Consider the following 23,798-nt stretch of genomic DNA (forward strand, 5'->3'; position numbering starts at 1 on the left):
TTTAACGTTCCAGTGACTTTCTGCCGCTGTGAATACAATTTCGGAAGAAAGGGGAAAAAAAAACAGTAACATCAGTCTATCCAATGGTTAAACCCTCAGATTAAAGCAAGGCATGATCACTGATGGCTGAGTCTAACTCCGTAGCGCCTGTCCTGTTTCCTGGCACGGCGACCTGCCATCGTGATGGCCAACCCCCAGACGCTAACACCACACACCATCCCTGCTTTCCCACTAGAGCTGGCTCCAAATCCATCAGCATATCCCAGCCTGGATCCACTGCCCTCGGTGCTGCAGTAGAGCTCCAGCCTGAGAGCACGACTGACCGACGACTGTAGGAGCCACCGCTTCCGTGTTTCCAAACCACAGGCAGCCAGAGCTGGGTGAAGGATTTTTTAATTTGGTTCGGTTTTCCAACCAAGACATTCTCAAAGTTCAATGTTCTTTGAAGTGGAAGCATTTAATTTTCGAACAAACAACTGGAAGCACAGGACCAGAGAAAACGCAGAATCGAGGACGAAGGTCAGGATACGCAAAAATAAGGACCAGGGAGGTAGCTGAGTTCAGGAATGTCCAGGGAGTCCTGGCGTGGGAGCTCACACCAGCTGGCCAGGCACTCTCTTTCCAGTGTGTCTCAAGGGGAAATCACCCATCGATCCTAGGACACACTGGTTCTAGGACCAATCCCTTACCTCAGAACAGCCTCTGCCTCAAATTCCTGCTTGCGCTTTAATGTTTAAATTATTAAATGCATTAATGTATTTACATTATTCAAGTCTTATGTGCATTTTTCTAAGATAATTTATGTATAAGAGTTTGAATGTCCATGACTGTTAATGTCTACAACCCTTCCTGTTCATTATTGATTCTGGAAGAAAAAAAAAAAAGTCTGAGTTTTAATGCCTTATTTTTAATGTATTAAGAGTCTGAATAAGTGCATTCTCTTTCTTCTTCTGTGATTTCATGCTTTAAGTAGTGCATTTATTAAACTGACACAGTAGGAACTGTGGCGAAGCCTGGCACGGCCCCACGCTGCGGGAGCCGCCAGCGGGAGAGGCGCGCCTGGCTCCTCTGCCACCAGCGCTCGGCACTCTTCCCACCTCCGCGAGGCCGGGAGGGTGGCCGAATTTCGGGCGTGCAAGGAGATTTCTCTTCCACCTTTTTAAAGCTCTTGCCCAGGTCCTCTCTCCTTGGTAAGCGGGTTTCCGATTAAGGTGGAACTTTTCTGCTCATCGGAAGCCCTCCTCTGGTGTGCTCCAGCTGATATCCAAACAGAGCTCACGGTCAGCACACAATTTTCAAGAACAATCAAAATGCCTAGCTTATTAGCACGGCAAAAACAGCCAACAGAACAACTACTTTTAAAGGGGGATCTCAAAACGGAAACATCTCAAACAAACAACACCTCCATTCAGGCAGAAAAACAACTTTCTTTTGAAATCCAATTTCCCCAGCGTAACAGCCCTCCTTCAACTATAGACAATAGAGCGACAGTGACACCCAATGGCCTACGAGTTCATCCCAACTGAGCATTCCCCCAGGCTCTCCCCGAGGTGGGTCTCAGGCCCAGAGTTCCTGTGCCAACATGGAAGCTAGAAGGAAGTATCAGCTACTCATCAAGAAGCTGAATTGCTAATGGATAAATTTCTTGCCACTACGTGAAACACACACACAGTATGTAATCATGCACGTGTGTACAAACAGCACATGAGAGCACACGTCAGTACAGTCTTTCTGGCAGGTGACGTGAGAACGTGCGTACGTGCACACACACGGATGCACAATACGTGGACTCAGCCACACTGTACAAATCAACTTAGAGTGGGAGAAAAGATGCCAGACGTAGTTCACTGCTGTTTCAGAATCTGACTCTGCCATTTCAAATGTCACATAGATACACACACACACACACGACAAACTTATAATATGTATACGCTATTTGGGCTTTTAATATACTTTCTCCTTTTTTTTCCCCCGTTTCCTTTCTTTTTTCTTCTTTTCTTTTTTGGCTACTCATTACCATTCTTTAACTATTACAATTTATATCAGCATATAATGTTAAATAATTACAGGGAGCCGAGCTCACTCTAGTGAGGATATAAACGCGCTGTGGGAATCTACAGATTTAAACAAATAACACTCACAGCAGGGAGTGAGCGGATGAATTAGCATTAATATCTTGCCTGGGAGATCCCAGTGCACTGGTACTGCTTAAATACAGATCTTTTCTGTAACAGTCAGTATGACAACTCCCGGCAATACGGCCCCTTTCCCTTTCCCAGTCAATATAGCAGCCAGTGGAAACAGAAACGTCCCTATAGCAATCAATATAGCAGCCAGCTAAAATAAACCCTTCCCTTTTAAGGGCTATATAATAGTCAGCTAAATGGAAGAATTGGCACCCCTGCTGGATAGCTCAGCAGAGAAGCCAAGGAATGAACAGGCCACAAGCACCAAACGATCCTTCTGCTCCTCCAAAAGGCCCTGCCCGGGAAGGGAGAAGACATCCATAGGTAGGCAATCCAGAGGGAGCCTGTGAAGAGACACTTGGCAGGCTGCTCCTGGTCCCAAGGAGTTAAATGTGCAGGGCACCCCTCACTGAGGTTTAATTAACATGGCCAGAAACTCTAGAATCCTTGTTCAAACTGTCAGCTGGAACGAGGGAACATCTCTCTCCAGTGGGGAGTGAGAGTATCGTGATTTGAACCCCCGCTTTGCCCCCGCCCTGCTCCCACCCTAGCCCCAGAAGGGAAGAGTATTAAGTTAACAGCCTGTGGTTTTCTATTTTCCAGCAGCAGGAATAGTGGTTGTGTCAGAAACAGACATCGAGCCAAGTGGGTGAAAACACAGCGTTGTATGTTGAAAGCTGCCCCGCAGATTAACAGAACTCATGTTTAAAACTCACAGCCATCAAATTTATTAAAGACTGTAATGATATCATATTTTCCCCCATTCACAGCATAGAAAATACTCTCCTTCCTTAGAGACATATAGGAAAGAAGTTTTACTGCAACCGAATTCAGAGGATGGCTCACTCTGAAGGCCCAAATAGACCAAAGGCCTTTAAAAAAAGAAAAAGAAAAACAACGAGGAACATTTAAGAGAGGCTCCTGTGCATCTGAAGTAATTGTTCTTTTTCATTATAACTAGCTACTTCTAAAATTAGTTCAGTAAGATTTATGAATTTGATAAATGTGGAATATGACCACTGACACCAGGGCAGGTTTCCCACAAATACTCCTGAAGTTGATGCTGGGATTTGGTTATGCTCCAAAGCAGATGAACATCAGGGACCCAACCCCGCCTTCATTAAAATTCCACAATCTGTCTGCCATCCTTTGAGTAAATCCACAGAGGGTCCCTGTGGCCAGGTGTTTAACACCCAGTGATGTTCATGTCGTCAATCAGGTGACCCAGTCAAGTGCCACAGTGTCAGAAACTGCAGGAAGAAAGATCCGACAAGTCCTGGTTTGAGAGCTCAAGTCCTTAACCATTTAGATCCTGACACCCCACCTAAGCCGTGAGAATGCTCTCTTTTACTTCAGGAATTCCAGGTAAATTCCATCTTAGGAGAGAAAAAGGTTAATAAGATCAAGGCCCTCTCCTGGCAATCAACATTCTGCGCAGGAAGCCTACAGGCCGTCCTAGGAAAGCCTAGCAACGTTAGTCACACTGTGATCCTGGTACCCATTCAAGGGAGGAAATGGATATGTGGGGAGACCCACGATTTTGCAAAATGCAGTATCACAAAAAGTGAGTTCCTGTTACGATCTGACATGGCATTAGCTTCTAGAGCTGAAGCCAGTGAGTACTTTATAAAATTCAATGTACGTGGATGTTTCCATTTCTAAACCACACACAGAAACCGGGGGGGGGGCGCGTAGACTCTCAATCTGATGGCAGTAAACCTGGAGAGAACTCATCGTGATGTTAGCAGAGACTACTTCAACTACAGATGCCATCACGATCATCATCAAAGCAGTGGGCGGAGGGTGGGGGGTGTGCAGGGGAGAAAGAGGGAGAAAGAGAGACAAATGAAAGGGAAAATAATTATGAACGGGAAGGAGAAAAGAGAGACATGAAAGAAAAGATCACAGATAACAGAAGAGGTAACAAAATAAAAACAGAAAGACGAAAACCTTACTTTGGCATTTACAGTTTAAAGGTTTCAGGGCATTTTATGAAATGACAGTTGCAATAAAACAAACAGAATGGTGAGTCATCTGGTTTCCAACTTCTGAGTCAAAAGGGGCTGTTTCTAGACAAACTACAAAGCAGCACTGCTGCCTGCACACTTAACGATGCCTATCACAGCTACAGAACAGGATGTGGAGAGAGAGAACGGGGAGGTGGGAGTGAGCACTGTCTTTGCTGGTCTCAGTGTCCCTGTGAATAAAGACTGTCAAGATTTAAACCATAATAATGGAAAGGCTATAAAGGTCTCAGCCATAATGTTTCCTCTGATGTTCCCTTTCATAAAATGCCCGCTTTATGTTGCCTACGTGGCAATGGTACACTAAACATCTGCGTACCAGTGGGAATGCTGCACCCTAAGTTCCCAGCGGGCAGCAACTGGGCACTCCAGCCCCTTGGCTCACCATCACCATCTACATAGGTGAGCGCGCGCGGGCACGCACGCACACACACGCGCCACAAGCATGTGCTGAGTGCCTACTTCCTGCTGGGAGCTGAGGGATAAGGATGTGTGCCCACTGCATACAGGGTTCAGCAAGGGGCCTAGGTGCGAAATAACCAGGAAACAAACAAACGAAAAATGTATTCTGCTTGGAAATGTGGCCATACGGCACAGGGACTCCTTTGCCACTTCAGCACCTAGCAGCCCTACACAAGAGCTTGGCAGCCTAACAGTGAGACGCAACTTTTCCCCGTCCTGTGCCAGAGCAAAGTGGATAAGCTGGAATACAAATCAGATAAACGTTCAAAAAGGGGGCTGAACTGGGCACCCACAAAGACTTGTCTTTACTTGGACTTGGCAGACAAAACTATACAGAAAACCGCTGGTTTCAAGAGAATCTTTTATCTGTAGCCTGTCACCTAACCATTCTAGGCACCAGGGAGCCGCAAAGAAAACAGAAACAAAACCTCTCCCCGTTAATACTGTGTAGACATGACAAAGAGGCAGGAACTAAGAAAGGACAACGTGGACGTGAAAACCACACGTAGGGATAAAATGAAGTTGAAATCTGTACATCAGGGAGACCGTGTGATGCAATTAGGGAAGCCAAGGTACAAAGTTAGGAAAGGACCGATCTGGTCAAGCCCAACTCAGGGGCAGATGCAGAATGATAACTCGAGTTTGCTGGGTAGGCAGCCAGTGCCAACCACAAACCATCACTGGGCTGTTTTCCCTGTTGATCTATAATTGGCGAGTCTGTGATAGAACTACCAATTATCGTTAGACCCCCTGTATTTAGTTCACAGGCAAAGGGAAGCAGGAGAGACCAGTTAGTAATGAGTAAGTAATGGCCACTAAAATACATCGTATTTTACTGAGCTGCTTCGGCAGGAAAAGCCATTCAGAAAATAAAAAGTGAAAGAATAAAATAAGCTAGAGAAACTCAATTTTCTCCTTCCTTCCTCCCAAAGCCACAGTTAGGATAAAATGAGGTTTGTGCAGGTTAATCCTTATGAGGTAAGAAAAAAATGATTAAATACATTAAAAAAAATCAATTGTACATTAAACCAAATCCAGGAACTGCAAAAACAAACGCTGCAGCGTTCCTCCAGCCGGTTATTAGCTCTGCCGGTCTGTCTGGTCAGCAGGGGATACCCCACCAGCCGGAGCCCGCCGAGGTAAACGGAAGCTGAGCAGAGAGGAAGGGAGGAAAATGGAGCTGGGAGGGGCTGGGGAGGGGTGTGGAACCACAGACCTGGATTTCACTGGAATAAAGTTATTCCTAGACAGTACAAAGGAAGAAATAAAGTGTCTTATAAATGGGGCTCTGGAGACCAGGCTGAATTCTTCAAAAATCCAATAGAAATAACAATAATGATAATCATCATCGTTTGATAAACAGAAGTTATAAACTACACTTTGCTGTCAACTGATCTGCCACTGTTTCTAGTTATTTCTTCTGTTCATTAGCAGATTCTATTAACCGCCACTTTTCAGAGCGACAACAGCGAGCAAGCCGGAGAGGTTGAGGTTAGGAGGCGCGCCTTTGTCTCTGCGGAAAGCCAGTCTCGGAGCCGGGGTGGAAGCTCCCACCCTTCCCCAGTATGCCGGGGTCCTCAGGGTCCTCGGATGAAAGCCTGCAAGAAGGCAGAGCCCGAGAGCACTGGTCACCAGCTCCTCCCACGGTGGAGTCAGGACTGAGAAGTCTCAGCTAGTCCTAGATAAACCTCACAGGGCTGAAACGTCGCGGCCAATTTGCTTCTCCGTGTGTACCGCAAAACTCTGGTTCGGCCTGCCACCAGCCCTCCCCCTTTCTGTCCCCTGCTTCAGCCAGCCACACAACTGGAAGAAGACCTGAGAGTCAGGGCCATGGTGAAATACGTGCTTCTGGGATGGGGGTAGTCAGTCGTTCACTTCAGCAAGGCACAAGCTGGCCATATGCATCTTGGGCCCCGAAGGCTAAAAGGACTGGCAAATCCAGCGTTTCCTCCTTAATGTGCTTATGAAATGAGTCATTTAGAATTGAAGAGAAACCTCCCTAAGCCCGGCCTGGGAGTGGGGGTGGGGAAAGCTAAGGCACATGCTGACAGGAAGGACAGATGATCAGCCACATGACAGTGGTGTTCCCAACAGAATAAAGACCCGTGTCCACAGGGGAAAGTTTCAAAACATCCAAACAGTATTAGAGTGGGTTATCAACAGCAACAAGTAAGATGTGACAAGAAGATTTTACTCTCCTGAAGACATTCTCCTATCTTCAAAGCAAGTGACTTTTGCCGCCTTAATCCTGACAGTGAAGGATCTGTGGATGTTGATGGGGACACAGATAAAGGATTTATCTGAGGGGCAGAGAAAGCAGAGACGGAAGATCCTGAACACTGTGGTTTCTTATGTGGAGTCAAAAGCGGAGCGCTCAATTGTGGACCCTTCCCTCCGCCAGCAGGAGAGGGAACAACGATAAGCGGCTGCTGCCCCCTAGAAGCTACCAGGGACATAGCACCTTGCTCCACAGACAGAGATGAAAGATCCTATTATCTCGCCTCCATCCCGTAGCCTGTCATTAGTGAGGTACATGGGTGCAGAAGCCTCCTCCAAGCACGAGGAGGCCCACATCACCTCTGATAAATTAATAGGTGCCTTTTCAACAGCTAAGATGCATACAAAAGACTCCAACCAGCCAGAGCGCGTGAAGGCAGAGGCTTCAGAGGAAGCACAGACTCACCAGGCAGCACCTGAACAAGCCAAAGCCCTCTCCCAGACTTCTGTGCTCTGCGAGGCGGGCACGCTGCCCCTGCCTGCCCTCCCACCCTGCTCAAGTGTGACGGAGAGAAGAGCTCAGCAGTGCGGGCGTTAGGGTTTACATCCCAGCCCTGCCGCTGACTAGCTGTGGGAGCCTGACTGCCCTGGGCTTACTTCCTCACTGTAAACTGAGGAAGAGTGATCCTCGCCGGTTTGCTGGGATAAAACAAGATAACAAAAATAAAGGAAACCAGCACGGAGGCCAGCACATCATACGGCAGAAGTGCTCCTGGCCTATGTGATCAGAGCTAGCAATTGGTCAGTTAACTGAAAAATCAGTTAAAGCAGGGAATCATTAAAAACGGGGTCTTATCTACATACCTTAAACGTTTCACATTAACTTAAAACCTATAAACAAACCTGCAGTCATTTGCTCATCTTTTGATGTCGAGCCAAGACCTTTTCTTTGAGTGTGGGACCCACAGACCGGAGTTCCCAGACGTCTTTCTTGCATAAACTTCACCCATAACACACCCTTCACAATTTCTAAGGCAAAGCGAGCCCTTAAAAGACATTAGCAAAGCAAACTGAAGTACAGAACACGTCTAGACTGTTCCCCACTCACACCTAAAAAGACAGCAATCTTTTTAGCAGTTTGCATTCACCAAAACATTCAGCTTAGTTCTCACAGAACCCTCTTTTTACATTTACGTTTACAACATTTATAGATCACTCTGTTCACATTATATTTCACCTGTTTATAGCATATTTAACAAAATTGCCTAATTCGCTAACAAATCAACTGGCCCACGGGTTCAAGACAAGCTGACGCCCTCCTGGTCTGCAGGAGGGGTGGGGGTGTGGATGTGACCAGCCGGGAGCTGCCCAGTCGAGAGCACCCAGCGCCATGACAGTGAATCAGGTTCTAGTGAAAAGCTCTGGGGACACTTCCTTAAAAATATGTATTTACTGGTGCTGCTGCTTCATTCATAAGAGATCTGATATGAGTCAAAGAAAAGGATACAGCAAACGGAAGGTATGAGGAAAGGGGGGAAAGAAAGATGTTTAAGGAACGCTGTTTACTCCTCCGCTTCTCCATCAAAACCCATTTTCAGCAAACTGTGGAAAAACTAAGCCACGTATATACGTATGATCAACTTGTGTGCCTGATTCTATCAGCAGCTCCTCCCCTCCAAGCTGGAAAAGGCAGCCCTGCCCCTGAAGATGCTCTTGCCATGGCCTGACTGGACCACAGTGGACACACAGAGAAAGGCCTCTTGGTGCTACCCCAGGGCACCACCCCGCAGACTCTGTGAGCACAAGCAGGAGACCGGGGCCAGGGCCACCAAAGGCAAGAGGCCACAAAAGCGGCAGCACGTCTTCTCCCCGACAGGGGCAATCTAGCCCCATCCAGGGGGGCCAGGAGTCGGCTCCTGTCGGTCTCGGTGTCAGGGAGCACCCCACGCAGATTTACTTCAAGCATCACTCGGCGTCGGCCCCATCTCTAGACTGTGCAGACAAACTCATAATGGCAGAGAGGAGATTTGTGGAGCAACAGGCATAAATCTTGGTTATAACTACAGACCATAAAAGAAAGGAGAGCTGGGAGGGAAGGAGGGAGGGCCGCAATCACGTCCTTCTCCAAAGCACCACTTTATCTTCCCGCAGCTTCTCAGCGCAGAGTGGGGTTAACTACAAGAGTGGATTTTTCAAACCCAAATTGGTCTGCGTGGTTTGACAATGGGCTAAAATATTTTAAATTGAAATTATCCTCAAAAGCAGAGGGCACACGGCTGCCCTAAGTATGACATTCAGTGCTTCACAAACTGGGGGCTCGCAGGGGATTTGCTGAGTTTGCCACATGGAATACCCACCTTTAGGTCACACATTAAAGGCAGCTTTTGAGTAAAAATTCTTTCAAATAAGATAATGACTGATTTAAAACAACAGAAAAACATTTTCAGAAGGTCACCCTGCCCAATAAGAGCTCTATACATCCCAGGCCCAGCCAACACCTGGGGAGAACTCTGAGACTGTGTCTCCAGGACGAAAGGGAGAACACGAAACCTCTTCTCAAAGATAATGAGGATGGTGACAAGATGAAAAACCCAACTCCCCTGATCACTGTGCCTCTGAAAAAAGGCACTTGAGCTGAGACTCAGCTCCCTGGTTCCCACTCCAGAATGAGGACACTGTTCAGTTACCTAACAGTCAGGGCCTCTGATTCCAGAAACTACAGCAAATATAAAGTATCAGCACAGAAGCCAGAAACCCAAAATACAAACAAAGCTGCCTAACAATCTCAAATTCCATTTCTCTAATGATTACTCCTAAGAGTTCCGATTCATCTAATAATTATTCGTAAAAGGATACCTTAAAACTGAAAAAACCACCTCTTCATTTACCTGAAGGAGGAAGGAACTGAAAGGGCACAGCCTCGTCTACTCGACAAACCTTCTCAGTCTGTAATTGGAAGGACGGAGTAGGAAGAGGCAGTCATTTCAAAATCAGTCAGTAGCCTAGAGACGACAGAGAAGCCGCCCAGAGACGGAATGAGGCTTTTCTCAAGTTCATCCATTTCAGCATTTAGTTCTCTCCAGCTTCCTCCCCGCATCTGCAGGACAGGCGGGAATCTCAGGCACCCTCCCGACAAGGGGTGCCAGTGTTAAAAGAGCAGCGTTTTCCACAGGTGACGAGGGGGGAGCGGGGAAGGAGGAAAGCCAACATTTCCTCCTACCTAGGTGCCCAGGCCTCCAGCCCAGCACCCCGAGTCTGGACGCACGGCAGCATCCCAACCCGACGGAGGAGCACCACAAGCCCCACCCTCTGGCTGCTGACACTCGATTTAGGTTCCAAGTGTCTCACACAGCAGCCGTGAGGGGTGCCTCCTGCCTTTGGTACCATAAGTACCAAATCTTCAGATGATTCACTTTTTACAAGCAAATAAATAGAGCATATTTAGGGTTATCCCTATAATATCACCCCCAGTCACTGCCTCTAGGCAGACCCTGAGTGGGAAACAAGAGGTGGAGATTACAGTTCACTTCAGCAAACCTAACTCTGCTACACCCACAGAAATCAACCACTACAGACCCTTTAAATAATAATGCTTCATACTTTAGATTTGCCATATTTATTTGTTCTTCCTGGAAAAATGACAATTTCCTGAAATCTCTAAGTGGCTAGTTTTATTACCCCTGTGCTTGTAAAACACTTTCATGAATACACTATTAAAATCAATTTTATTTCCCCACCAAGTGCTTTGAATTTTGTAAAATAAATATATGTGTGTTACATGTTCTGGATATACACATACACATATATGTACATGAGCACATACACAAAGAAATGCATCGAGCGTGTGAATGTCATTCTTCAGAAATGTTCTGGTGGGGAAAAAGCATAAGAATCACCTATCCACAGTGAGCCCACCAACAAGTATACCCAAATATCAATACTTGAACCACAAAAAATAGAAATATAGGGGAGACTGTGCCAGAAGTACGTGCGAGAGGTCTCCAGGAGACAGGCAACCAGCCACAGCTTTCTTAAAGAGAAGCTCACAAACTAGCTCCCTGAATTCATCAAGATATTAATGGCCTTTTGATTACCAGCCTCTGGTTAACTGACTTAAAAACCAAAGAGAAAACCTAAGGTGTTCCGGGCATAAGGTGGATGAGCTCCCCAGAAGGGTGGAGATCAAACACATGATGCAGAACCACCCCCTCCCCCCCTCAAGGTTCTGTCTTAGCCTCAGGGAGAAACCTGGGGATACATGATACTTCCGTACTTCAGATATGTGAAACCTAAAAAATAAAAAATTTTTTTAAAAAAATGGGGCTTCCCTGGTGGCGCAGTGGTTGGGAGTCCGCCTGCCGATGCAGGGGACACGGGTTCGTGCCCCGGCCCGGGAGGATCCCACATGCCGCGGAGCAGCTGGGCCCGTGAGCCATGGCCGCTGGGCCTGCGCGTCCGGAGCCTGTGCTCCGCAACGGGAGAGGCCACAACAGTGAGAGGCCCGCGTACCACAAAAAAAAAAAAAAAAAAAAAAAGGAACTCAGGGGAAGGTGAGGGGAATGGGTGAAAATGGTCAAAAGGAACAAACTTCCAGTTATAGAATAAATAAGCCATGGGAATGCAATGTTTAAAAAAAAAAAGAATTCAGCATACTAAAAATATTAATCCTAGGGAAGGTGATAAAGTAGAATTACCATCATCATTTATAAAGGTACATTAATTATAGTTTGGCATTATTTTGGTAGAGGGATGCAGGGAAAAGGATAGAAACAAAAAACAAACAAAAAAACAAAAAACAAAAACAAAACCTATACCTACAGGTTACAGGAAGAGAAGATTCATCCATTAGAAAGAAGTTGGTGTCAAAGAGCAAAACGCTGAAATTCTAGTTTAGCCCAAATCCATAAGTGTTGTATGAAGTAGGTAAGCAATAGTATTGCTGAATATTGAGGAGCCTGTTGTATTGAAACAAGGGAGCATATTTATTGCTGCTTCAAATACCCTAAACTCATATGACTGGAAGGACTCTCAAGACATTACTTAACCCCTGTTTCTGTATCCAAGCAAGACAGGAACCGAGTTACTCCACACAGACAACTGTCCATCCATTCTTACAGATCTACTGACTAGGCAGGACTTGATCCTGGCGGAGCAGTGCAGGGACCGACCCAGAACCTCTGTGACGGCCCGAGCACATGCCCACACAGGTGATGAGAAATCGCGGGTCTATGGGAAACTGACAGAAGGTTCTGAACGGGTCTGGGAGAAGCTAGAGGTCAGTACTCTGGAGCTTGCCCTGGGAGGCAAAGTTCAGTGAACAAAGTATAAAGAAAAAGTAATCAGCCATTTTAACTCTGGCAAAGAGTTCTGTCATTAACAAACAGAGAATTTCAACTGGGAGCTTACAGAATTTATCAAAATGAGTCTGTTTACCAATCACCAGCCCTGAGGACATCATGACATTATAGAGCAATTATCTCACTAATGTGGCCAGAGTTGCTGGGTTGGTTCTTTTGGGAGCGGAGGAGGATTGAAGGGGTAAGAGAAGGTACGTGCAGTGTCACTATGCGGCTGGAATCAAGACCAGGGGATGGCTAACACAAATGTGTCAGTTAGAGACCACAAGACCATACTTAACTCAAAATCACAAGCCAGTTTTTATAGCCCAGAGAGGACAGATATGAAAATCAGGGCCCCCTTCCCTAGCAAATAGAGCAAAACAATGACGCAGACACCCAAATACATCCACCGAACAATGAAACTTGCACTGTACTGACTAGTCAGTAGAGCCTCTTTTGTTGTAACTCACTTTTTTAATAAAGGGAAAAATTCTTCCAAAGTGCTCATCTAGTTCTGAAAACAAAGAACAAGATTATTTGCCTTCAGCATCCCATGCTTAGCCTTTTTAGTGTAGAGAACAGGCAGCTTCCATTAAGGAATTTTGTGGAAAATATGCACCCCACTCAGTTAAAAACAAAACCAAAAATAACTGAGCACGGTGCTCCCTCAACACTGGACTATCCTACTCCTCCAGACCTGGCTTCAAGTTTCACAAAAACCATCCCTAAGCACCCCCTACCCCCAGAGGACTCTTCCTTCTCTGAATAATGAGGGCTCCCTTATACTCCCAGCCAGGCAATTCTGCACCAAATTATATACAATTTTGTACTGTTTGCTAAAATTATATACAGCCTTGTGCTGTTTGCTAATTGTTTCGCGTGTAACAAATGCATTTTCTTTCCCAAATAAGATATACAAATTACTTGGGAAGAAGGCTTAGCTTTATCTTCAATTGTCTGTTCCTGAGCACCCAGGAGACAGCTAACACACACGGCCTGAGGAATCTCCCCTGGGAAGGTGTGACTTGGGCTGAGTGCCTCGGGGCTTTCTGTGGGTGGGCGCTCCCACCCCATCACTTCTCTGGCACCCTATGACTCTCTCCGGCCTGCTGCCAGTTCACAGCAGCTCATCCTCTGCCCCCGACCTGCCACACAAGCCGTCACTAGCCCTCGGAGGCTTCTCTGCCTGGCACCCTCCCACTGCCACTCCCAAGAGGCAGAAGTAGCTCACACAAGACCATACAGCTCGGCTGGTGCCCTCATTTAATCAGGCTGCTGACCAAAAGCAATAAGGGCATGACTGAGAGACTGTGGGAGTTTAATATAAAAAAATTAATTTAAAAAAAGAGGGGAAGGAGAAAGCGTCTACCTTTTACTAGGGCCCTAATTACACAACTCACAGGATCAACCCAAATGAGATGGGAGTTTATTTGGGGGTGTTTTTTTAATTATTGTTGTTTTATATATATATAAATTGCTGCTATGTGTTTTCTTTCCTCTGAGCAATTATGCAGCAAGTACGTAAAGAGGGGAAAAAATATTAATTAAATATAAGGTAATTGTAGAGCGGGCCTTGAGAGAATGAGTCTGAACTCTGGACGATCGCGAGCTACTAGGGTTTGAAGACTGCTCGGGGCCTCCCAGAAAAGAAAGAAATAAAAATACAACCAACGAACAAGCAGATGCATAGTACCGCAGGAGAAGAGCAGCGCGCAGAAACACTGGCAGAGCCAAGGGGCTGCAGGGTTCCAAGTACCCAGAAACCAGTGAGGCTGCCAATTGCCCAGGGCTCGTTGCTAGAAAGAATGCCCAGAAGTTTATACAATCATGCCCCAAAAGACGGTCCAGCCACTCTTCTGGTGATCAGTAGTTAAATCCGTGGATACAAATGTAAAAAGAGACTGTGGAATAAAGGACTGAAGAGGACTAGACCGTCCAGTGTGAACTTCAGTCCGAAGCCAACCACAACTTCGGCCTGAGGGGCACTGAGGCAGGCGCCATGGGAAACAAGTTCCCGACCTAAGGGGCTGGCTGGCAAAGCCAAGGCTCCTCTGGCGTTTACACCACTGAGACGGCAAGGAAGAACCCAGGCAGTACCGAAAGAGAGAAATGAAGCCACTAGGGAGTGGTGGGAAGAGAGCTGTACTTGGAAAAAGCAGGTGACATGCAGGACAACAGTGCTCCCCTCAAACAGTCCTGGCAGGGCTGGTAGCACCCAGGCCTTCCTCCAGCTCGTTCAAATCCAACTTGCCTTCTGCCTTGGAAAGCCTTAGTACAGACTAAAAATCAGACTTGTGCATACCAGCTAAGGGCCTCACGTCATCCCCTCTCACTACTGCCAGAAGGAGAGGGAAGAAAAACAGGTGAAACCCCAGGCCCTGCTGAAACAAAAGCTTGGCGGTACATCCCTAGGCTTGCTATCGCTATTCAAAGAAAGAAAAGGCTCTGAAAAGTTAAACCTAAAGCTGGCCCCTCCATAAAACTTATCTGGTTTGTGTGGAGCAGGTCTTTTTTTTTTTTTTTTTTCTTTTCTTTTCTTTTGGCCACACCGTACGGCTTGTGGGATCTTAGTTCCCTGACCAGGGATTGAACCCGGCCCCTCGGCAGTGAAAGCACAGAGTCCTAACCAGTGGACCACCAAGGAATTCCCTGTACAGAACAGGTCTTAATACCCAGCCCTCAGGATTTTCAGCAGGCCTTGAAATGCAAAATACAATGAAAATGGGGTGGGTGGGCGGGCGGGCAGTGCTCTCACTCAGACCACCAAAGCAAAAGCACTTTGTAAAGAAAATTACCTTCAGTACTTAGTAGGCCTCTTCCCTATCAATAGTATAAGCAGATAATGTTGGAAATGAGTATCACAAACCTAATTACTGACCAGGCAAAAAGAGAACTCTCTCCCTTACCTGTTCTTCAAAGGCCACCTGAAGTGCCCTCACCCTGAGGAGCAGAACGGCTATTTCAGACAATCAAGCAGCTACTGGGTCAGGCCCAGCAACCTCACTCCAGCTCAGCCTCCAAAGGTTTCAGGCATCCCACTAATTACCACTGATTCAAACAAGTAAAATGGTGCATCACCACACCTGGGGCGGATGCTTTCCGTTCCAGAAAAGACCAGGCTTTACTAAGGGGAGATCTCGCTAATCCCTGAGTGCCAGAAGAGGAATCGGAAGTCAGAGGTCACTCGCGGGCTGTCTCCACAGAGCACCTACTCCTAAAGGCGCACTACTGATGCAACACTATAGGAGCATGAGGTTTCTTGAAACTCAGTATTTTAATTATCAGAAAATTATACTATATATCATGGCTTCTTACCAGCGGCTCTCGAGGCGTCACATTTTCACTTCCTGGAGTAGAACTTGGCTGCAAAGAAAAATAAAAACAGAAAGTAAGATCGCAGTGCCACCCAATGGACACCAAAAAAACCAAAGGTGTGCCATCACATAAACAACTACTTCTCATATTTCTCACCAGTCTTCCATACCGCAGAGTGTTCTGTGGTGGGTTACCTGTAAGAAGCAGCCCGAAGAGCCTGAATTTGCCAGTGAACATGAAGAGACTGTTTCTGGGTTTACTGTCACGGCACCTCAAGAAGGCTGCATTTAGCTTAGGAGGGCCCCCGCAGCTGAGCAGCAGGGGCTGGGGACCATCACAAAATCCGCAGCAACAGGAGAAGTCCACAAAAGGCTTTCAGTGAAAGCCAAACCTCCCTTTTGCCAGGTCTCCCCTGCCACTGACCAGTGAGAGCACAGCAAAGGTGGAGAACCGGATCCAGCCACGAGGGGGCCCCAGTTGCCCACACTCAGCATTTTCTCTGGGCATCTATTTGGAGCCAAGGAAGCAGCAAACTATGGACACTGGTTCCTATTTATCACCTGTCACTAAGGATACCAATCCCCAGTAGTAAAGAAAGCCGAGTTTCAATCCTTTTTGTAAATAAGCTAGTGACAAGCTGACAGATAAACAGAGCAACCCGCAGCCAGGCAGCATGTGGCCCACTCGCCTGGCCCTAGTCTGTTTCCTTCTCTGCATCTCTCCCCTCACCCTCGCACTTACCTTCAACCCTTGGCTGATCTGGCCAAAATTCAGAGAAAGGGAGAGATAGAGACAGAGACAGAGAGACTGGGAGGAAATCTACAAATCTCCAAAAGAAGGAAACAAGCAGCTTGAGAGAGTTATGATTAGTTTACTGTTACTGATGTTCAAACCAATTTCCAATTATCTACAGATAATATCCAGACAAATGAGCTAATCTGTGGGTCTCAGGAGCCAGCCTCCAAACTCCTCCCAGCTAGTCAGATGGCAAGTGCCAAGCCTCCTGGGAAGAAGGATAGAAGGCGGAAGAGGAGAAAGTCCAGTCCACAGAGGGTCCCCAAAGATTTCCTCATGCCCAGTTGCTACCACACAGTGGGCACAGGGCACAGTGGCAAGGACTCTGCTGAAAGGACTCTATCTCCTCATCCAAAGTCCTGTCTCAAGAGCCCCCTCTTCTGCCAGGACAAGAAGGTCAGCCAGCATGAAACTAACTAGAAAGTCTCAGAGAACCTGAGCATGCTTTCCCTTCCTCCCTCCCGCACTGTCCCTCCCTCCTAAGGCTCCGGGCGCCAATAAGCTCAGGCGTTCAGATCTCTAGCGCAGACCCCTCTGAGTTCTACACCCACCTGCCTTCCTGCCTCCTCTTGGACTTAACAAAACCCCATAACAGATTCATAATCCTCTCCCTCCGCCACACGTGTACGCTTCCACTGTTCCCCCGTCTGGGTGAATGTCACAACCTTCCACCAAAATACGCAAACTAGAATCCAAAAGGCCATCCCTGACAGCTCTTCCCCTCACTTGCCAGAGCAAGTCCTGCCAATACGCCTTCCTAAATATCCACGGCATCAATCATCCACTTCTCTCCCTTTCTTCTGCCACCTCTTAGGTCCAAGCTTCCAAACTCCCCTGCCTGGACCACTGCAATAGCCTTCTAATGAGCTCACGCACATCCATGCTGGCTCTCTTCTAATGCATTTCCCACACAGCAAACAGACTATCAGTTCAAAACAATAATCTGATCTCATCCACCGACCGCCCCAGTACACATCAACAACGCTAATACAGAAGAGCCTTCCCAGCTTGGCCACGCGTCTCCTCTGACTACGTATCAGGTCTGCGTGGCACCACGAACCCCAGCTCTGCGCAGAACAGACATACTGGCCTTTGCTTCCTCTGTCAGTGGGACTTTGCACCAGGTATTCCCTCCCTTCCCTCTGACAATCTGATTCATCCTTCAGATTTCAGTTAAGTCACTTCTTTGGGGAAGCATTCCTTCTCTGACAGCCATGACACCATCAAATCTCCCTAATATACACTCACACCATATACCTCTTCTTCAAGGGCTGAGCAGAACTGCAACTTTAAGTGTGTGATATCCGATTGATGTCTGTGCCCCTCACCAGATTATAAACTCCACATGGGCAGAAACGGGCTGTGTTTGCTCATCACTGTATCCCTGGGGCCTAGGACAGTATCAGGCATAGATGAGGCCTTCCATAGATATTTGCTGAATGAATCAATGGTCAAAAAAGAGCAGAACAGGGCCTCCCTGGTGGCGCAGTGGTTGAGAGTCCGCCTGCCGATGCAGGGGATACGGGTTCGTGCCCCGGTCTGGGAGGATCCCATATGCCACGGAGCGGCTGGGCCCGTGAGCCATGGCCGCTGAGCCTGCGCATCCGGAGCCTGTGCTCCGCAACGGGAGAGGCCACAACAGTGAGAGGCCCGCGTACCGCAAAAAAAAAAAAAAAAAAAAAAAAAAAAAAAAAAGAGCAGAACAGATTTGGTTCGAATGGGTTATATAAAGCTCATTACCTTCCTGAGGGCTTCCTTCACTCCATTTGGTAAATACTAAGTGCTAACACTTATTTAGCTCCTTCTTCATTTCATTCTCATAATAAATGTATGAAATTATTGCTGATGAGGAAACTGAGGCAAGGGAGGTTAAATAACTTGGCCACAATGACTCAGGCAGTAACTGGTTCTAAGATAATTTGAGCCCTTCTACTTAATCAAAATAATCGAGTTTTGTTTAGACTACATTTTAATAAGCAACAACCATAATGCTACCCCATAAATAATAATGTAGGTTATTTGACTAGATGAAACAAACTAACACAAACAGCTTTAATATTTAGGAAGCCTGACTCTGATTTAAACCAAAACTTTCTTCCTGAGATACAACTAATCACTGAGGCATCTCCAAGGAACTTCCCTTAAAATTAGTTCATCCCCTGAATAGCTAACGTTTGCTAGAGGAAAAACTTTAAGCAACATACAGTATCAAGGTAAGTCTCTCTCATCGTACACCCTTCTGTACCTTTCTAAACTGTGAGCCATGTAAATATATTCTGCTTTAAAAAATTAAATACTGGGGCTTCCCTGGTGGCGCAGTGGTTGAGAATCTGCCTGCCAATGCAGGGGACACGGGTTCGAGCCCTGGTCTGGGAAGATCCCACATGCCGTGGAGCAACTAGGCCCGTGAGCCACAACTACTGAGCCTGCGCGTCTGGAGCCTGTGCTCCGCAACGAGAGAGGCCGCAACAGTGAAAGGCCCGCACGCCGCGATGAAGAGTGGCCCCCGCTCGCCGCAACTAGAACAGAGCCGTCGCACAGAAACGAAGACCCAACACAGCCATAAATAAATTTAAAAAAAAAAAATTAAAAATTAAATACTAAAAAAATTTAAAAGGAAGCTTCCCTTTCATCCCAACAGCCTCCTCTTCCTTGGGGACACAGCACTGATGTTGGCTCCTTATATATTCTTCCAGGGATATTCAAGGCGTATAAGAAGCACACATGTGTGTGCCTATCCCCAGCAAGGAATTTAAACAGCAACACTCTCCAAATTCTTTTTTTTTTATTTTATTTTTATTTTTTTTATTTTTTTTTTTATTTTTATTTTTTTTATTTTTATTTTTAATAACAAATTTAATCAGTTATACATATACATATGTTTCCATATCCCCTCCCTTTTGCGTCTCCCTCCCACCCTCCCTATCCCACCCCTCCAGGCTGTCACAAAGCACCGAGCTGATCTCCCTGTGCTATGTGGCTGCTTCCCACTAGCTATCTACCTTACGTTTGGTAGTGTATATATGTCCATGCCGCTCTTTCACTTTGTCACAGCTTACCCTTCCCCCTCCCCATATCCCCAAGTCCATTCTCTAGTAGGTCTGTGTCTTTATTCCTGTCTTACCCCTATGTTCTTCATGACATTTTTTTTCTTAAATTCCATATATATGTGTTAGCATACAGTATTTGTCTTTCTCTTTCTGACTTACTTCACTCTGTATGACAGACTCTAGGTCTATCCACCTCATTACAAATAGCTCAATTTCATTTCTTTTTATGGCTGAGTAATATTCCATTGTATATATGTGCCACATCTTCTTTATCCATTCATCAGATGATGGACACTTAGGTTGTTTCCATCTCCGGGCTACTGTAAATAGGGCTGCTATGAACATTTTGGTACATGTCTCTTTTTGAATTATGGTTTTCTCAGGGTATATGCCCAGTAGTGGGATTGCTGGGTCATATGGTAGTTCTATTTGTAGTTTTTTAAGGAACCTCCATACCGTTCTCCATAGCGGCTGTACCAATTCACATTCCCACCAGCAGTGCAAGAGTGTTCCCTTTTCTCCACACCCTCTCCAGCATTTATTGTTTCTAGATTTTTTGATGATGGCCATTCTGACTGGTGTGAGATGATATCTCATTGTAGTTTTGATTTGCATTTCTCTAATGAGTAAAGATGTTGAGCATCCTTTCATGTGTTTGTTGGCAGTCTGTATATCTTCTGTGGAGAAATGTCTATTTAGGTCTTCTGCCCATTTTTGGATTGGGTTGTTTGTTTTTTTGTTATTGAGCTGCATGAGCTGCTTATAAATTTTGGAGATTAATCCTTTGTCAGTTGCTTCATTTGCAAATATTTTCTCCCATTCTGAGGGTTGTCTTTTGGTCTTGTTTATGGTTTCCTTTGCTGTGCAAAAGCTTTGAAGTTTCATTAGGTCCCATGTGTTTATTTTTGTCTTTATTTCCATTTCTCTAGGAGGTGGGTCCAAAAGGATCTTGCTGTGATTTATGTCATAGAGTGTTCTGCCTATGTTTTCCTCTAAGAGTTTGATAGTGTCTGGCCTTACATTTAGGTCTTTAATCCATTTTGAGCTTATTTTTGTGTATGGTGTTAGGGAGTGATCTAATCTCATGCTTTTACATGTCCCTATCCAGTTTTCCCAGCACCACCTATTGAAGAGACTGTCCTTTCTCCACTGTACATTCCTGCCTCCTTTATCAAAGATAAGGTGACCATATGTCCGTGGGTTTAACTCTGGGCTTTCTATCCTGTTCCATTGATCTATCTTTCTGTTTTTGTGCCAGTACCACACTGTCTTTGATTACTGTAGCTTTGTAGTATAGTCTGAAGTCAGGGAGCCTGATTCCTCCAGCTCCGTTTTTCGTTCTCAAGATTGCTTTGGCTATTCGGGGTCTTTTGTGTTTCCATACAAATTGTGAAATTTTTTGTTCTAGTTCTGTGAAAAAAGCCAGTGGTAGTTTGATAGGGATTGCATTGAATCTGTAGATTGCTTTGGGTAGTAGAGTCATTTTCACAATGTTGATTCTTCCAATCCAAGAACATGGTACATCTCTCCATCTATTTGTATCATCTTTAATTTCTTTCATCAGTGTCTTATAATTTTCTGCATACAGGTCTTTTGTCTCCTTAGGTAGGCTTATTCCTAGATATTTTATTCTTTTTGTTGCAATGGTAAATGGGAGTGTTTCCTTGATTTCACTTTCAGATTTTTCATCATTAGTATATAGGAATGCCAGAGATTTCTGTGCATTAATTTTGTATCCTGCAACTTTACCAAATTCATTGATTAACTCTAGTAGTTTTCTGGTAGCATCTTTAGGATTCTCTATGTATAGTATCATGTCATCTGCAAACAGTGACAGCTTTACTTCTTCTTTTCCAATTTGGATTCCTTTTATTTCCTTTTCTTCTCTGATTGCTGTGGCTAAAACTTCCAAAACTAGGTTGAATAAGAGTGGTGAGAGTGGGCAACCTTGTCTTGTTCCTGATCTTAGTGGAAATGGTTTCAGTTTTTCACCATTGAGGACGATGCTGGCTGTGGGTTTGTCATATATGGCCTTTATTATGTTGAGGAGAGTTCCCTCTATGCCTACTTTCTGCAGGGTTTTTATCATAAATGGGTGTTGAATTTTGTCGAAAGTTTTCTCTGCATCTATTGAGATGATCATATGGTTTTTCTCCTTCAATTTGTTAATATGGTGTATCACGTTGATAGATTTGCGTATATTGAAGAATCCTTGCATTCCTGGGATAAACCCCACTTGATCATGGTGTATGATCCTTTTAATGTGCTGTTGGATTCTGTTTGCTAGTATTTTGTTGAGGATTTTTGCATCTATGTTCATCAGGGATATTGGCCTGTAGTTTTCTTTCTTTGTGACATCCTTGTCTGGTTTTGGTATCAAGGTGATGGTGGCCTCGTAGAATGAGTTTGGGAGTGTTCCTCCCTCTGCTATATTTTGGAAGAGTTTGAGAAGGATAGGTGTTAGCTCTTCTCTAAATGCTTGATAGAATTCGCCTGTGAAGCCATCTGGTCCTGGGCTTTTGTTTGTTGGAAGATTTTTTATCACAGTTTCAATTTCAGTGCTTGTGATTGGTCTGTTCATATTTTCTATTTCTTCCTGATTCAGTCTTGGCAGGTTGTGCATTTCTAAGAATTTGTCCATTTCTTCCAGGTTGTCCATTTTATTGGCATAGAGTTGCTTATAGTAATCTCTCATGATCTTTTGTATTTCTGCAGTGTCAGTTGTTACTTCTCCTTTTTCATTTCTAATTCTATTGATTTGAGTCTTCTCCCTTTTTTTCTTGATGAGTCTGGCTAATGGTTTATCAATTTTGTTTATCTTCTCAAAGAACCAGCTTTTAGTTTTATTGATCTTTGCTACCGTTTCCTTCATTTCTTTTTCATTTATTTCTGATCTGATTTTTATGATTTCTTTCCTTCTGCTAACTTTGGGATGTTTTTGTTCTTCTTTCTCTAATTGCTTTAGATGCAAGGTTAGGTTGTTTATTCGAGATGTTTCCTGTTTCTTAAGGTGGGATTGTATTGCTATAAACTTCCCTCTTAGAACTGCTTTTGCTGCATCCCATAGGTTTTGGGTCGTCGTGTCTCCATTGTCATTTGTTTCTAGGTATTTTTTAATTTCCTCTTTGATTTCTTCAGTGATCACTTCGTTATTAAGTAGTGTATTGTTTAGCCTCCATGTGTTTGTATTTTTTACAGCTCTTTTCCTGTAATTGATATCTAGTCTCATAGCATTGTGGTCGGAAAAGATACTTGATACAATTTCAATTTTCTTAAATTTACCAAGGCTTGATTTGTGACCCAAGATATGATCTATCCTGGAGAATGTTCCATGAGCACTTGAGAAAAATGTGTATTCTGTTGTTTTTGGATGGAATGTCCTATAAATATCAATTAAGTCCATCTTGTTTAATGTATCATTTAAAGCTTGTGTTTCCTTATTTATTTTCATTTTGGATGATCTGTCCATTGGTGAAAGTGGGGTGTTAAAGTCCCCTACTATGAGTGTGTTACTGTCGATTTCTCCTTTTATGGCTGTTAGTATTTGCCTTATGTATTGAGGTGCTCCTATGTTGGGTGCATAAATATTTACAATTGTTATATCTTCTTCTTGGATGGATCCCTTGATCATTATGTAGTGTCCTTCTTTGTCTCTTCTAGTAGTCTTTATTTTAAAGTCTATTTTGTCTGATATGAGAATTGCTACTCCAGCTTTCTTTTGGTTTCCATTTGCATGGAATATCTTTTTCCATCCCCTTACTTTCAGTCTGTATGTGTCTCTAGGTCTGAAGTGGGTCTCTTGTAGACAGCATATATATGGGTCTTGTTTTTGTATCCATTCAGCCAATCTGTGTCTTTTGGTGGGAGCATTTAGTCCATTTACATTTAAGGTAATTATCGATATGTATGTTCCTATTCCCATTTTCTTAATTGTTTTGGGTTCGTTATTGTAGGTCTTTTCCTTCTGTTGTGTTTCTTGCCTAGAGAAGTTCCTTTAGCATTTGTTGTAAAGCTGGTTTGGTGGTGCTGAACTCTCTCAGCTTTTGCTTGTCTGTAAACGTTTTAATTTCTCCATCAAATCTGAATGAGATCCTTGCTGGGTAGAGTAATCTTGGTTGCAGGTTTTTCTCCTTCATCACTTTAATTATGTCCTGCCACTCCCTTCTGGCTTGTAGAGTTTCTGCTGAGAGATCAGCTGTTATCCTGATGGGGATTCCCTTGTGTGTTACTTGTTGTTTTTGCCTTGCTGCTTTTAATATGATTTCTTTGTGTTTAATTTTTGACAGTTTGATTAGTATGTGTCTTGGCGTATTTCTCCTTGGATTTATTCTGTATGGGACTCTCTGTGCCTCCTGGACTTGATTAACTATTTCCTTTCCCATATTAGGGAAGTTTTCAACTATAATCTCT

The 23,798-nt window shown here is 44.8% G+C and overlaps 1 protein-coding gene across 2 annotated transcripts in view; it reads right to left on the minus strand.

Annotated features, from left to right (window-relative positions):
* Positions 1-23,798, minus strand: part of PEX14 (peroxisomal biogenesis factor 14) — a 146,692-nt gene that overhangs the window by 106,433 nt on the left and 16,461 nt on the right. Inside the window, exon 2 of one of the 2 annotated variants that reach the window (XM_081225849.1) lies at positions 15,544-15,591. The exons of the other annotated variant lie outside the window; for it this stretch is intronic. Within the exon in view, the coding sequence (XP_081081975.1) occupies positions 15,544-15,591 (48 nt within the window). The remainder of the gene's footprint in view (positions 1-15,543; positions 15,592-23,798) is intronic. 2 annotated transcript variants of the gene reach the window in all.

This window comes from Mesoplodon bidens, assembly GCF_964165515.1.
Source record: "Mesoplodon bidens genome assembly, chromosome: 2".
Taxonomy (NCBI): domain Eukaryota; kingdom Metazoa; phylum Chordata; class Mammalia; order Artiodactyla; family Ziphiidae; genus Mesoplodon; species Mesoplodon bidens.